This window comes from Lissotriton helveticus, chromosome 1_1 (assembly GCF_964261635.1).
Source record: "Lissotriton helveticus chromosome 1_1, aLisHel1.1, whole genome shotgun sequence".
Classification (NCBI taxonomy): domain Eukaryota; kingdom Metazoa; phylum Chordata; class Amphibia; order Caudata; family Salamandridae; genus Lissotriton; species Lissotriton helveticus.
The window spans coordinates 1517685541-1517699131 of NC_136057.1; the positions used below are offsets into that span (position 1 = coordinate 1517685541).

General features: G+C 44.9%; 1 protein-coding gene across 6 annotated transcripts in view; it reads left to right on the top strand.

The window, feature by feature from the left end:
• The window catches only part of PDE4DIP (phosphodiesterase 4D interacting protein), a 1524691-nt gene that overhangs the window by 698984 nt on the left and 812116 nt on the right, over positions 1-13591 (top strand). For all 6 annotated transcript variants that reach the window (XM_078686955.1, XM_078686929.1, XM_078686947.1 and 3 more), the window contains one exon: positions 10097-10291. In XM_078686955.1, the coding sequence (XP_078543081.1) occupies positions 10097-10291 (195 nt within the window). The remainder of the gene's footprint in view (positions 1-10096; positions 10292-13591) is intronic.

The window sequence follows — 13591 nt, forward strand, 5'->3', positions numbered from 1 at the left end:
GCCAGAGGGTCGCCCCCTACCTGAATCTGGGGAGACAGCTGGAATGGCGTGGGCAGAGTACCCCACCCTATGCACAGGTTCCCTGCTCCATGTCTCTTGGAAAATGCATATGGAATACTCTTCCACTAATGCATTCCAGTCAGGCAAAGCCAGCTTTCTGGCTATTCCAGCAACGTTCCAGCTGAAGACCTTCAAGAGCTGGTCCGTCACAGCTGGAACGCATATGGAACCTATTTCTAAGCCTGGAGACAGGACGTCCGCACATGACAATGGTCCCCCAACGTCAATAGAACCTAAGTCCCCCACAGAGTCAGAAATGGCAAGAGGGGTTGGTTGGATGTCTCCGGTGGAGGAAGAAATTGGTAACATTACACTACCTTGCGGAGACTCGCCCGGTTCCCCCCTATCTAGGTCTCCCATTGGATTAAGTCAATAGTTCATAGGGCCATAGTTATGACCCAACCACCCGCTTTGAGGGCAGAAAGGAGGGACAGGCAGACTACTTATTCCACCACAGGGGATGTGTATTACTTGGCCACAAACACATGGAACGAAACCCAACTCGCTTAGGTGCTGAGGCAGGGCGCCACTCCTGCAGCAGTTTGACATTACACCCTGAGCAGCGTAGAAAAAAAATCCCATCTTCACGTCCACCACCGCTCTTAGCGTCAGTTGACATCAAAAAAGTGCTTGGTAGATGCGCAAACTACAACTGAAGGGCTACCCACCACCATAAAATTGGTATGTATGCCATACAGTATGACTTTTTGGTGAAGAGCCTCTCAAAGATAGAGTGTACCACCCAGTTCCTCCACCTGCTCTAAGGCATGCTCAAGTAAGCCCCAGAAAATTTCAAAGACCGTGTCAGGGCAAAGGTAGTAATGGCTCAAAGAAATGTCAAAGGTTGTCACAACGACCTACTTTAAAAAACAGAAAATCCATTGTCTGGTCCCCAAGGTTCCCTGATGTTACACACAGCAAGAAAGCAGGTCTCCGCTCAAGCAGTGGTGGATGCTTCTTGCCGGCTAGAGGGTTGAGGTATGGCATATTTCACTGGAAGGAGAATAAGAACTGGTGCAGCACCTCCCGAAGGAGAGTGGGGATGCTAATCACTGAGGACAAGATTATTTCCAATGCAAATATCCGCTGCACCATCGATGATGCTGATACCGCTGCCCGGAGTGTAAACACGAGAATCTTACTTTGCTGCCATGCATGACTTTTCATCTCAGGGTTCAAACGGGAAGCCCACCAACATCTCAGCATCCCATTCGATGAGAAATACCTTCTCCACAGACCCCAAGCAAGTGTATCAGAATTTGGAAATGATAAAGGACACCAATATTACAAGGTCAGTGGGCTCCCTGGAGTCTGCCACTCTAAGGGGAACCTTTTGTAGTTAGCAACCCCAGGATGGAAACATGACCACACCCTCTATCCTGGTGTCCATATTCAGGCTTTTCAGGAGTCCAAGGCAGGTGGAGTGATTAGAGGGGTAAATTCAGATAAACAACGAGGACTGGCCCACTGTGTTGGAGTGATGGAATCTAGTTAGTATTCCATGTCACCTGTAAACGTAGCTGTGTCAGCTGGGCACATGCAGTCTTTAAATTAGATTAGATTAGAGGGGTAACAATAGTAATGGCAGGGGTGTTTTTTGGTAAATGAGGCTCGACTCCCAAGCACTGACTCATCCATGCTCCTGCCCAATCACGCAAAAGCAATTGGGGTGACTAAAGGATTTCCAAGCTTGCTGGGAAAAATTCACCTCAGCTCGAAGGATGTTAGCAGTAGTTCAGTAGGGCAACAACAACATGGCAATGCATGTAATGTTTGAATTTATCTCAGCCACTGGCAATTGCTCTGGGCCGTATACCAGTCTACTGTTTTTCACCCACCGTGCTAGATATAGGCCACCTTATTCAAATCAGTACTGATCCTGCTCCTCATGGCAACAGTCGATTCAAAATTGTCAGGCAAGGCCCCCTTCAGAAAGGACCGCAAGCAACCCCAGACCTGTTTCGAACTCATTAGGCCCTATTTGGGTTTGCATATGTTCCCATCTAGAGGGACCCTGGCCTCTCTGTTTGTGCTGGATTTTTCCTATTGGATCAGGACCAAGACTGATTTGCGTAATGTGTGTCTCTGTCTAGAATCACACAGTAGGTGAACAATATTGGACTGGAATGTGGGCCAGAGCGGTCACCAGTGGCTGAGATTAATTCAATTATTCCTTCAATCACCATGTTGTTTTTGCAGTAGATGCTCTAAGAGCGTCAAGTATGCCCAGATGTGGGTCCTGTGCTTTCTGTGCTATAGGTCTTAAACTATACCTCACTAAGGAGACTTAAGTAGGTGGAAACAGGCATGGGGTTGTTTGTGTTCCCATCTGGAGTGGACCTTGCCAGCCATTTCGGGCTTGATTGTTCCTATTGGAGCTTGACCATAACTTATTGGCATAAAGCAATGGAAGAAAAACAATGGTCTGGAATGCGGCCCAGAGTGATCGCCTGTTTCTGAGATTATTTCAAGCGCAACTTCCATCACCTTTTTGTAGTAGTTTAGCAGAACACTTGCTTACAGATTCACAACGCCCCTCTCCCAAAAAATCCTCATCCATTCCACCCATCACTAGTACCCTCTGTGCATGATAAGTGGACAATAATTCTTATTCAAAGTTCTATATTTTGGAGTCACTACAATTCTCAGGATCTTTACCAAGTTTCTGGTGGTGGTGAGGCCCCATCTTCCCAGAAAGGGCATCCATGTCTTTCCTTACAATGAAGACTGTTTATTCAAGAGCAGCAGTTGTCAACAATGCGTAACACACACAAGTAGCTGTAACCGTCCGCTACAGCCTCAGGTTCACCATAAATGCAAAGAAGTTGCACCTCCAACTCCAACAGATCCAGTTCTTCTTTTGCTCAGTCTTGAACACTGTTACACGGAGAGCATATCCCACTAGCCGAGTGTAATGGCATTTCAGCAGCTGCCTCCTCTTGTTCAGTCCACTACTCTGCTACCTGTAAGAACTGTAAGGAGCTCTTGGGTTATGATGGCTTCCTGCAAAGCAATTGTGATGTACGACTGATTACAAATGTGGCCACTTCAGCATTGTCTCGTGAGGTAATGATCTCAAGCATAGTCAGTGGTATGATCTAGTGTTGATACATGGCAGTGTTCAGCGCTCTCTGCACTGGTGGAACAGAAATAACCTGTTGCTAAGCATGACTTTCTTGGATCCTCTTCCACAGGTGTCCATCACAACTGACTCATCATTTCCTGGGTGGGATGCACTTAGTGCAGCAGGACTGTGCAAGGAGCTTGGTACTTTGCTAACACATTTCTTCCTCTGCCACTCAACCCATATGTGGTAGGAAAGATGAGGAAGGTGGCTCTGGCACTCATTCTAGTGTTCCAAACCTAGGCCAGACAGCTCTGATACTGGGTGCTCCTAGAGATACCCCATGAGAAGCTACTGATCAGGCCGTACCTTTTCACACAACACTGCCAAATCATGCACCCAGAGTCCAAGCCGCTCAACCCAGCGATCTGGCACTGGAGGCCTTGGAGTTAGGCTACCTCAACATCCCTGATGTGTGTATGATTATATTGCTCGATGCACGTAGGCCCACTACATGTGCATGTTATGGAGCCAAGTGAAAAGAATTTGTCTGCTACTTCATCTACAAGCAACTGGACCCCTTCAAATTCTAGGCTCAGGGCATCATATGATACCTTTGATACCTTCTGAAGGCAGGTCTTGCATATAACGCTGTATGCCTCCTCTTAGCTTTGGCATATTTGAAGAAACGTGAAAACTCATCCCTTTTCAGGATTTCTGTGGCTAAGGAGTTAATAGGGGAGGAGGTTTAAAAGGGTAAAACGCTTAAGGAAACCTCGCACTCCACTGTGGAACCATAAGGTATTCCTCACAAAGCTTATAGGTGTGCCTTTTGAAACTCCACTGTTGCAGCCTCCGGTTTCTTTCCTGCAAGGTGGCCTTTTTAGTAGCAATAACCTAGCCCAGGCGCAAAAGCAAGCTACGCGCCTCACCATTCAGGACAACATTCACTCAGAACAAGGCTAGTCCTTAACCCTGACCCAGAGTTCCTGCTCAAGGTAGTCTCACATTTCCATAATAACCAGACTATTGAACTGCCCGATTTCCACAAGAAAGAAGAGAAAGGTTTGCATTATAAGACTTACTGTAAAAAGAAAACAAAAGAAAGTTATTGCAAGGTGGATTGCCAAATGCATCCCAACTAGATATGCCAAAGATAAATGTGTACCTACCCCACCTTCCAGGACACCACTACACTTAGGAAGAGAGCCACCATGGCTTTCCTAGTTAACATCCCATTAACAGACATCTAAAAGGGAGCTACCCGGTAAACACCAGCTACCTTTGCAAAGCATGACTGTATGGAAATGTTAGCCTGTCAAAAGGTTATGGTCAGCTAGACTGTATTAAGCTCATTATTCCAATAATCTGCACATTCTAACTGATAACGAAAGCTTGGGAGGAAACTGCTTTACCATTGAAGCAGAGCATGTATATCTACAGCCACACATGCTAAAACAGAAAATGATGCTTAACTCTCCAAGTATCTGTTTGTATTGGGGCATTTGTTTTCTATGATGCACACAGCACATAACAGTAGTCCTATTCTAGACTTTACTTTTACCTTTCACTAAGTGAAAAACTATCCAAGCTGAAGTCTTTGCCCATGTCCATTGTGCACTAAAGGAGGAGTGTTGGCTCTTCCTGTGCCTCAAAGATTCTTGAAAGAAAAACAAGTTGTAATAATCACTGTCCAACATGGCAGGAATATGCAGGGCATGCAAATCTACACCAGGACACATACGAGCATGCAGGGTAACAGTTTCCTTATCCATTGTTTACATTATTATAGACTCATATGTTGCCTCCCTCTTCTTGTTTTATGACGTAAACCCTTATGTATTTCACTCTTGCAAATGTCTGCTATTGATGGCCTCCATGGTAGTGGAGTGCTAAGCACATTCACCTCATTGACTGATATTCTGACCGTTTTCAATTATGTAAATGTGCTACTAAACAAATACTATTCTTTGTGTTAACCCAGTTTACTGCTCTATATTAAATTACCAAGGATTCCTAGCCTAGTACGTGGAAAGAGTCAAGCATGCAAATCTTTGTGGCCTGATTGTGCCGGTGCCACTGCGACATCCAACTTCCTGCCCCCAATCTCGTCCTGTTTTCGGTTTTGCTTTCGCCGCCATATTTGTTGTTGTGCCTCGTAGCCAGCCTCTCCACCCTGCTCCCGCCTCCCAGCTGCTCCTCCCTCCCACTGACTGATAAGGCTCGTCCCAGAGGCAGTAACGCTGTGACCGCTCTGTCTCTGTGAGAAGCGGTCGCTCCCCCACGCTCCCTTCCTGGATATCGAAGCGCTTTGCTGACTTTACTTGTGATCTGGGTATCGTAGCGCTTTGTTCGCTTGACTTGTGAAGAATTGCTGCCTGCTAGTGCTCACTGCTGCTGCTCGCATTTTAATCTGTGCAAAGTATTTTATTATTATTGAGCGCTCGCATTGCCTGATTTTAAATTAACCAATTATTGCCTGATTGTGCCGGTGCCACTGCGACATCCAATTTCCTGCCCCCAATCTCGTCCTGTTTCGGTTTTGCTTTCGCCGCCATATTTGTTGTTGTGCCTCGTAGCCAGCCTCTCCACCCCGCTCCCGCCTCCCAGCTGCTCCTCCCTCGCCCCTCCCCCCTCCACTATCTACATATGTCAATGCAACAGACGCGCAGCGTTCACGCGCAGCGGAAGCGCCCCATGCGCGCCGAAGGTGCACCAAAGGTAAGCCCGTCTACGTCCGTCCGCGCCTGGACCGCGCCCAGCGCCAGACCCCCTGGCCCCCGTAAACTCCTCTCCACCCGCATTACGTACGACTCCGCTACCCTCTGCTACCAAGCCGCCCCAGGACACACCCATGGACCCTTCGCCTGCCACTCCTGCAAGTTCAACTACATCAGGACCCACACCAAACTCAAAGACTCCAAACAGAGCTCCGACACTAACCACCTGAAGTGCATCCTACTCAACACCCGCTCGGTCCACAGACACGCCATAGAACTCTGGAACCTACTCGACACCACAGCGCCGGACGTCGCCTTTCTTACAGAAACCTGGATGAACGCCTCTTCAGCGCCCGACATCGCCATAGCCATCCCGGACGGTTACAAGATCATCCGAAAGGACCGCATCAACCAAACTGGAGGAGGCGTCGCCATCGTCCATAAGAACACCATCCGCATCACGACCAGTTCCGATGACAACCTCACAACCGCCGAACACCTTCACTTCCAGATTCACACCGACCCTAAGACCACACTCAGAGGCACCCTCATCTACAGACCACCCGAACCCCGCACACAATTCAGCGATGACATCACAGACTTCATCAGCCCTCACGCCCTCCCCTCCGAGGACTACATCTTACTGGGAGACCTCAACTTCCACCTGGAAAAGAACAAACGACAACAACAACACCACCACCCTTCTAGACATCCTCGCCAATCTCGGACTCAAACAACTTGTCGACACCCCCACCCACCTTGCCGGGCACACGCTCGACCCAATCTTCACCTCCAGCAAGCACATCTCCTTTAATCACACCACAGCTCTCCATTGGACGGACCACAGCTGCGTTCACTTCAACTACAAAAAAAAGACCACGACCCACAACCACCCACACCCTATTCCCCGGAGAAACTGGAATAAAATCACCACCGAACAGCTCTTCACATCGCTTCACCAAAACCCTCCTGCAAAATCATCGAACCCAAACCAAGCAGCCACCAACCTCACACAATGGATCACCCACAGCGCTGACAAATTAGCACCCCTGAAAAACCATCAAATCAAACAAGGCAACAAAAAAGCCCCCTGGTTTAATGATGCCCTTAAGAAATCCAAGAAGATCTGTCGCACCCTCGAGAAAGCCTGGCGTAAAAACCCAACCACTGACAACCTGACCACCTTCAAGAACGCCACCCGCAAACACCACCAACTGATCCGATCCACCAAGAAATCAGCATTCAAGAATCGACTCGACAACAACGCCCACAACAGCAAAGAACTATTCAACATCGTCAAAGAGTTTACCAACCCCTCCGCCGGCACCAACGACATCACTCCATCCTAAGACCTCTGCGACTCTCTTGCCTCGTTCTTCCACAACAAAATCGCCGACATACATAACAGCTTTGGAGACCAGCCCACCCCACCAACCTCCAAACCAAAACCCCCCTCCAACAACCTTTACGCCTGGAACCCAATCACCACTGAAGACACCATCCGCCTGATGAACACCATTCACTCAGGATCGCCAACCGACCCATGTCCCCACCACATTTTCAACAAAGCAGACTCCATTATCGCACCCCATCTCCGAGACGTCATCAACTGGTCCATTAACTCCGCCACCTTCCCGGAAAGGGAAGGTGGCGGAGTTAATGCCGAACTCAGCGCCCTATTGAAGAAACCTACAGCGGACCCCACCGAACTTAATAAATACCGCCCCATTTCGCTCCTCCCTTTCCCTGCCAAAGTCATTGAGAAAGCCGTTAACAGTCAACTCGCCGCCTTCCTTGAATCCAACAAATCCCTCGACCCTTCGCAGTCCGGCTTCCGAGCCAAACACAGCACCGAAACCTCCCTCATCGCAGCAACAGACGACATTCGAACTCTTCTGGGCAACGGAGAAACTGCTGCCCTCATCCTACTCGACCTCTCTGCAGCCTTCGACACGGTCTGTCATAGCACCCTCATACAGCGCCTCAGCAACGTCGGAATACAAGGAAAAGCATTAGACTGGATAATCTCGTTCCTCGCCGGAAGAACCCAGAGAGTCCGCCTCCCCCCTTTCAGGTCAGAGGCCACCGAAGTCATCTGCAGCGTACCCCAAGGATCCTCACTCAGTCCCACCCTCTTCAACGTTTACATGAGTCCCCTTGCATCCATCGCGCACCAACACAACCTCAACATTATCTCCTACGCAGACGACACTCAGCTGATCCTATCCCACACCAAAGACCCAAACACCGCCAAAACCAACCTGCACGAAGGGATGAAAGAAGTAGCCGAGTGGATGAAGAACAGCCGTCTTAAACTTAACTCAGACAAAACGGAAGTCCTTATCTTAGGATCATCCCCCTCTCCGCCTGGGACAATTCATGGTGGCCACCGGTCCTGGGAACCGCACACATACCAACAGACCACGCACGTAACCTGGGCTTCATCCTAGACTCCTCCCTCTCGATGACCAGACAAGTCAACGCCGTCTCATCATCATGCTTCAACATCCTACGAATGCTCAACAAAATCTTCCGTTGGATCCCCACCGAAACAAGAAAGACGGTCACCCATACACTGGTCACAAGCAACTCCAACGCATCCAAAACGCCTCAGCCAGACTCATCCTAGACATCCCCTGCCAAGCTCACATTTCCGGTCACCTGAGAGACCTCCACTGGCTCCCCGTCAACAAGAGAATAACTTTCCGCCTCCTCACCCATGCACACAAAGCCCTCTACGACCTAGGACCCGAATACCTCAACACACGCCTGTCCTTCTACACCCCCACCCGCCAACTTCGATCGTCCAATCAAGCCCTCGCCGCAATTCCACGCATCCAAAGATCCACCATGGGAGGAAGATCCTTCTCCTACTTAACGGCCAAGACCTGGAATTCCCTCCCCACCCACCTCCGCCTCACACAGAACCACCTCTCCTTCAGGAAACAACTTAAAACTTGGATATTTGATAAGTAAAGCTCCCCCCCTCCCTCAAGCGCCTTGAGACCCTCTGGGTGAGTAGTGCGCTATATAAATTCAAACTTGAAACTTATGACTAATACAGATACTGGAGAGCTGTAGTTACATGTAGCTAACTTATTTGCTATGGCTCCTGCACGGAGTTTAAAAAAAGGATGAAAATCCTCCTGAACTACACATTTTAGTGATGTAAAAGGGAACACCCCATCCAGTAGTGACCCCAGTGATCACATCAGTGCATGAGGCAGGGTTTCAATATGATAGGTATGAATATGAGTAATACATCTCTCCAACTCAAATAATAGCTTTATGCACATTTTAAAAATGCAACCTTTTTCACAGACATAAGCTTATGAGTTGTAAAAATACACACGTTTTGTATTGAGTACATGCTTTTTAATTTTAGTTACAAATAATAATTCAACTGAGCAAAAGTTTCAATAGTCGTAGGTTGGCCTGCACACAGAAGAGCTTCTCACATTTACCTGGAGAGCTACTGGTAGCTCACGAGCTACTTGGTGGAGACACCAGATGTAGGCAGTCCTTTAAAAAGCATAAGGCATTGGGAGATACAAACTAAAGTCTGGAAAAGTCTGAGGGTGCATGAGATTATACTCTTCTGTAAAACAAGTAAATGTGCCATCTCGACCCACCAGAAAAAATAGGGCATTTTAATACCCTAATATTAAAACACTGATGTAAATGATGGCAATGTTTTATATTTGTTTTTACAATTGATTGGTAGACTTAGAAACCAATCATTGGTTATTTTAATAGCACAATCAAATGTTTTTGTTTGATCATATAGTTCCAGTGTCCACAATTTATAGTGCACTCTGAAAGCTAAAATAATCATTGGGCCCTGTCAGCCATGGAACCCAAGAGAAACTAGAAAAAGTGAAGGATTTCATCCTCAGCTTTAAGTTTCTAAGGCAACCAATTTCAGAACAAAATTCCTGTGACAGCAACGCAAGTTTTCCTTCAGAGAAGCATGGGGCTCTAGGTTTTGGTTGTGAGATAATAATTGGTATGTGGGTGTGTGTGTGTGTGTATAGTATACACACTGGTAACCTGGGACATTACCTCTTAATGCATTTGTGGATCAGCTACACTTTGAAGTAGGTGAAAGATGTTTAAACTTTTATCACTTTATTCTTTGCAAACATAGCAGAATTCTTTTAAAGCATCCTTTAGTAGTCCTTGCCCTTTGCTTTGGCTTCTACACTGCTCTTTCCTTTGCTGTTATGTGATTTGTTTTTCTCACTTTCTCTAGATCATAGCTACAAGCTGGCTAAGCCAGACCCCCCACAAAAACAACGAAATGGTGGAAAAGCTGCAGCTCTGTCTGCAGAGCAAAGAAAAGATGCTGCAGGGCCTTTTGAGAGAGAGAAACCATCAAGCTGTTGAGCACGAAAAGGAAATTCAAGCGCTTCTTAAAACTGAGAGCCCTAGGATTCTCGCAGCTGAAGTAAGGGCCTGCACCTTCTTCCATTCCCTTCAAAGATATGTCAATCCTAAAACTTACCTTCCTGCTAATTTCGAAGCTTTCCATGATACATTTTCTAGTTCACTCTATTAAAGCCCCTTTTTCATTGTTAAATGTTTTAGTAACATTTAAAGTATCATAATACTTTAAATGTGAACCTAACTACACAACTTACAGTAATAAAAAGAAAGCTAAAGGAGTATGGGAAAATGGTAGAAGGGAAACTGATATTAATATCCTAAAGTCAATTTACTATGTGTACTCGCTTGGAGAAGATAGTCCACAAAACTTTGAAATTTCAAAGTATCCTAGTGTTTTATTGAACAGGCTCTCCATTGAAGAAAATGTTAGCATTTCTTCTTTAAATTCAACTCATCCACCTTTGCTTTTGTCCCACTCCTTTTGATTTAGATCCTTTGATTCCATCAGTGCCTTCACATGCCAAAGTCTGTTCTTAATTCTTTGACATGGAGAATGGCATTGAAAACAATAACCCTTCAACAAACCCGAAGATTCCAACCACATACTGGGTTGATTATAAGAGAAAATCCTTTCCAAAGAGGTCTCATGACAGAACAGGATATTAATGCATTAAACAATCACTCTACTTCACCCACATCTCCAGCAATAATCTTACTGTGCAAGATCCAAATTCCTGTATTTTATTGGAAACCAATATGGTGTCAAAATAGTTTTTGGTGTATCAACCTCATCTGCTTGTCCAGCCCCATCTTCTGAATTACAGCGCAGTATCTGAACCAGGATTGTATATACACCTTTGTGGAAAACAATGGGTTCCAATATGCCCTGTCTGGCTCCAGTCAAACCTCTGAATTTCCTTAATTTAACACATTCTTTTGTGCATCTCAATCATGCATTTCATAATCAACATTGTACTTGTATGTCACAGAGGCCACCAAGTTTTGCAAGGATCTTTTCAGAAAAACTTCATTGCTGCTGAAAGTAAAGTAAATCAATTTGTTTTTTCACATCCTCTAATCCTTTTAACTGAGAGTCATCTCAGTGTTGCCAGATAGATAAAAGACTTGTTTCTCATTTCAAACATACTTCCATCACTTTTAACTAAGTTTGTTCCACAATGGATCACACAATACATCCCTCCCAGGTCAAATACCTAACCTTCCCTTCAACTTTTTTGTAACTAACACATTTTGTTTTTAGTTTCATATTAACCTTAACCTTAATGTATCTTGTAGAAATAGGTATTACCCCAGTACCAATCTTCAGTTAATACGGAAGTTAGGAAATTATTTTATACACAAATTCGAGCTGGCTATGCAAAAATGTCTGTACATTTGAAGTTTATACAAACGTCTCAGGAAATTCAGTCTGAGAATAAAGCAATACAGTAAGGTTTGGCGCTCCCTTGGTATGGGCAACCTACAACTTGGAGTGCAAAGACCAGAACAGGAGATTCCCCATTTGGTGTATAATTATTTAGGAACTGAAACACTCCGAGAAGTCCACAGTAATTAAAGTCTGTTCATTAAAGTGATGCGACGAAGTTGTGATTGAACTCCGTGTGGTTTGTTTCTTCCATAATGTTGTACATTCTTTATGTCTCTCCTTGCTAACCAAATACAGACAGGCAGCCGACACATGATTTGTCAAAGAGACTTTCTCAAGGCTGCAAAATGATACTTACATAGTCTTACCCCGATGTAATAATGACAATGACAAAGGGATATCATTGGTGACTTTTAGATACCGTCACCACAAAGTTCACAAGAAAAAAAACAGGTGAACCTAAAAGCCTTTGTTCAGAGATTCGGGTATATAGATAGTCACATTAAAGTTCAAACAAGTCTGTTACCCCTGTGCTCGAGGCCCCAAAGAAGACGCATAGACTATTGTGTGAAGTAAATAAGAAGTAAACGTGATGACACTGCAAAGTACTAGTCTTCACCCAAAAGGAGTATGTGAATACTTATTCAAGGGTGTTATTTTGGCAAGTGCATCTGAAACAACAAGTATATTATACACACACAAAAAAATGCAAATACCTGAAATAAGGGGTAAAAAGGAAAAATTGAATATTGAGTGCGACGCAGTATGATGACACTGAAAAGTAAATGAGTCCAGTAAAAATGGAAACCTGTCGTGAAGAGGAGTCTAGCCAAATAGTATATATCTATAAGTATGGATGAACCAAAATGCCAGAATATATGACATTGACTGCATTGGAGAAATTGCCTCACTGACAATGTAATTGCTAAGCCTATTGGGAAATTGAAAAAGATGGACCAGGTAGGTAGACTGGGAAGAGTCATGTGCAATATATGGTGCACACAGAATAAGGTGTAAAACCTGGATAAATTCAGGTGAGATATCAGTGATGGTAGGTACATCAAATGGTATAATTAGACAGCTCTATAAATAACAATTTAAATAGAAGAAGCTTGCTAACAATTATAACAATTATACCTGTCTTGCCAGCAATATGCTAACGCAGCGTAAAATCAGGCAGCCCAGGAGTAGAAGAGCTGTGAGGCTCCAGTGAGCCTGAAAGAAAAAATTAAATATCGACTGACAGTATAAACATCAATTGGCAGTGTAAACGTCAAGTGCACATAAACAAAACCTAGCCAAAGGGTAGTATATATAAACAAAAGAATGAGAGAGAGAGAATGAGAGAGAGAAGCCTTAGTAAAAACCTGATCACCTTCCCAGCCAATCATACTATAACAAGGGTGTGTGGCTTCCAAGGGACCATAACCTTAAATATTATGAGAGACTGATAGTTGGAACATTAGTAAAATAGGTAGCAAGCTTCTTCTTCATTAGTTATAGTGCCAAAGGGTATAATCATTTCAATAAAAAATTTCAACACAAAGGGTATCATCATAAACCTAATACCCATCTCCAGTTCAATGTCCATCAAATTAAAATACTGAGCAAAGTTCTGGGTTGTGTGCCTCCATCTCTACCTAACTTTACTTATCTACACTTCAAACTATTCAAGTTTATTCGTAAACTGAAACTACACAGGAAAGGAACACCTATAGTCCCCATACTGCAAGGTACTAGAGAAGGCAACAAATCCATCTAGGACATAAGGGACATACAGATATTATTATCCACGGCACACACACCAGCAACTACTCCATCTTTGGCATACATTTTGGAGGATCTAGAAATTACTTCTAACCTGGATGTCAACAGTGGCTTGAAGACCAAATCCAAATTAACACCTTGTCTTCCATCTGACTGTCTAATTGATATCTTCTATGAGAAGGTAACCTGCCTATATAGGTGACAATC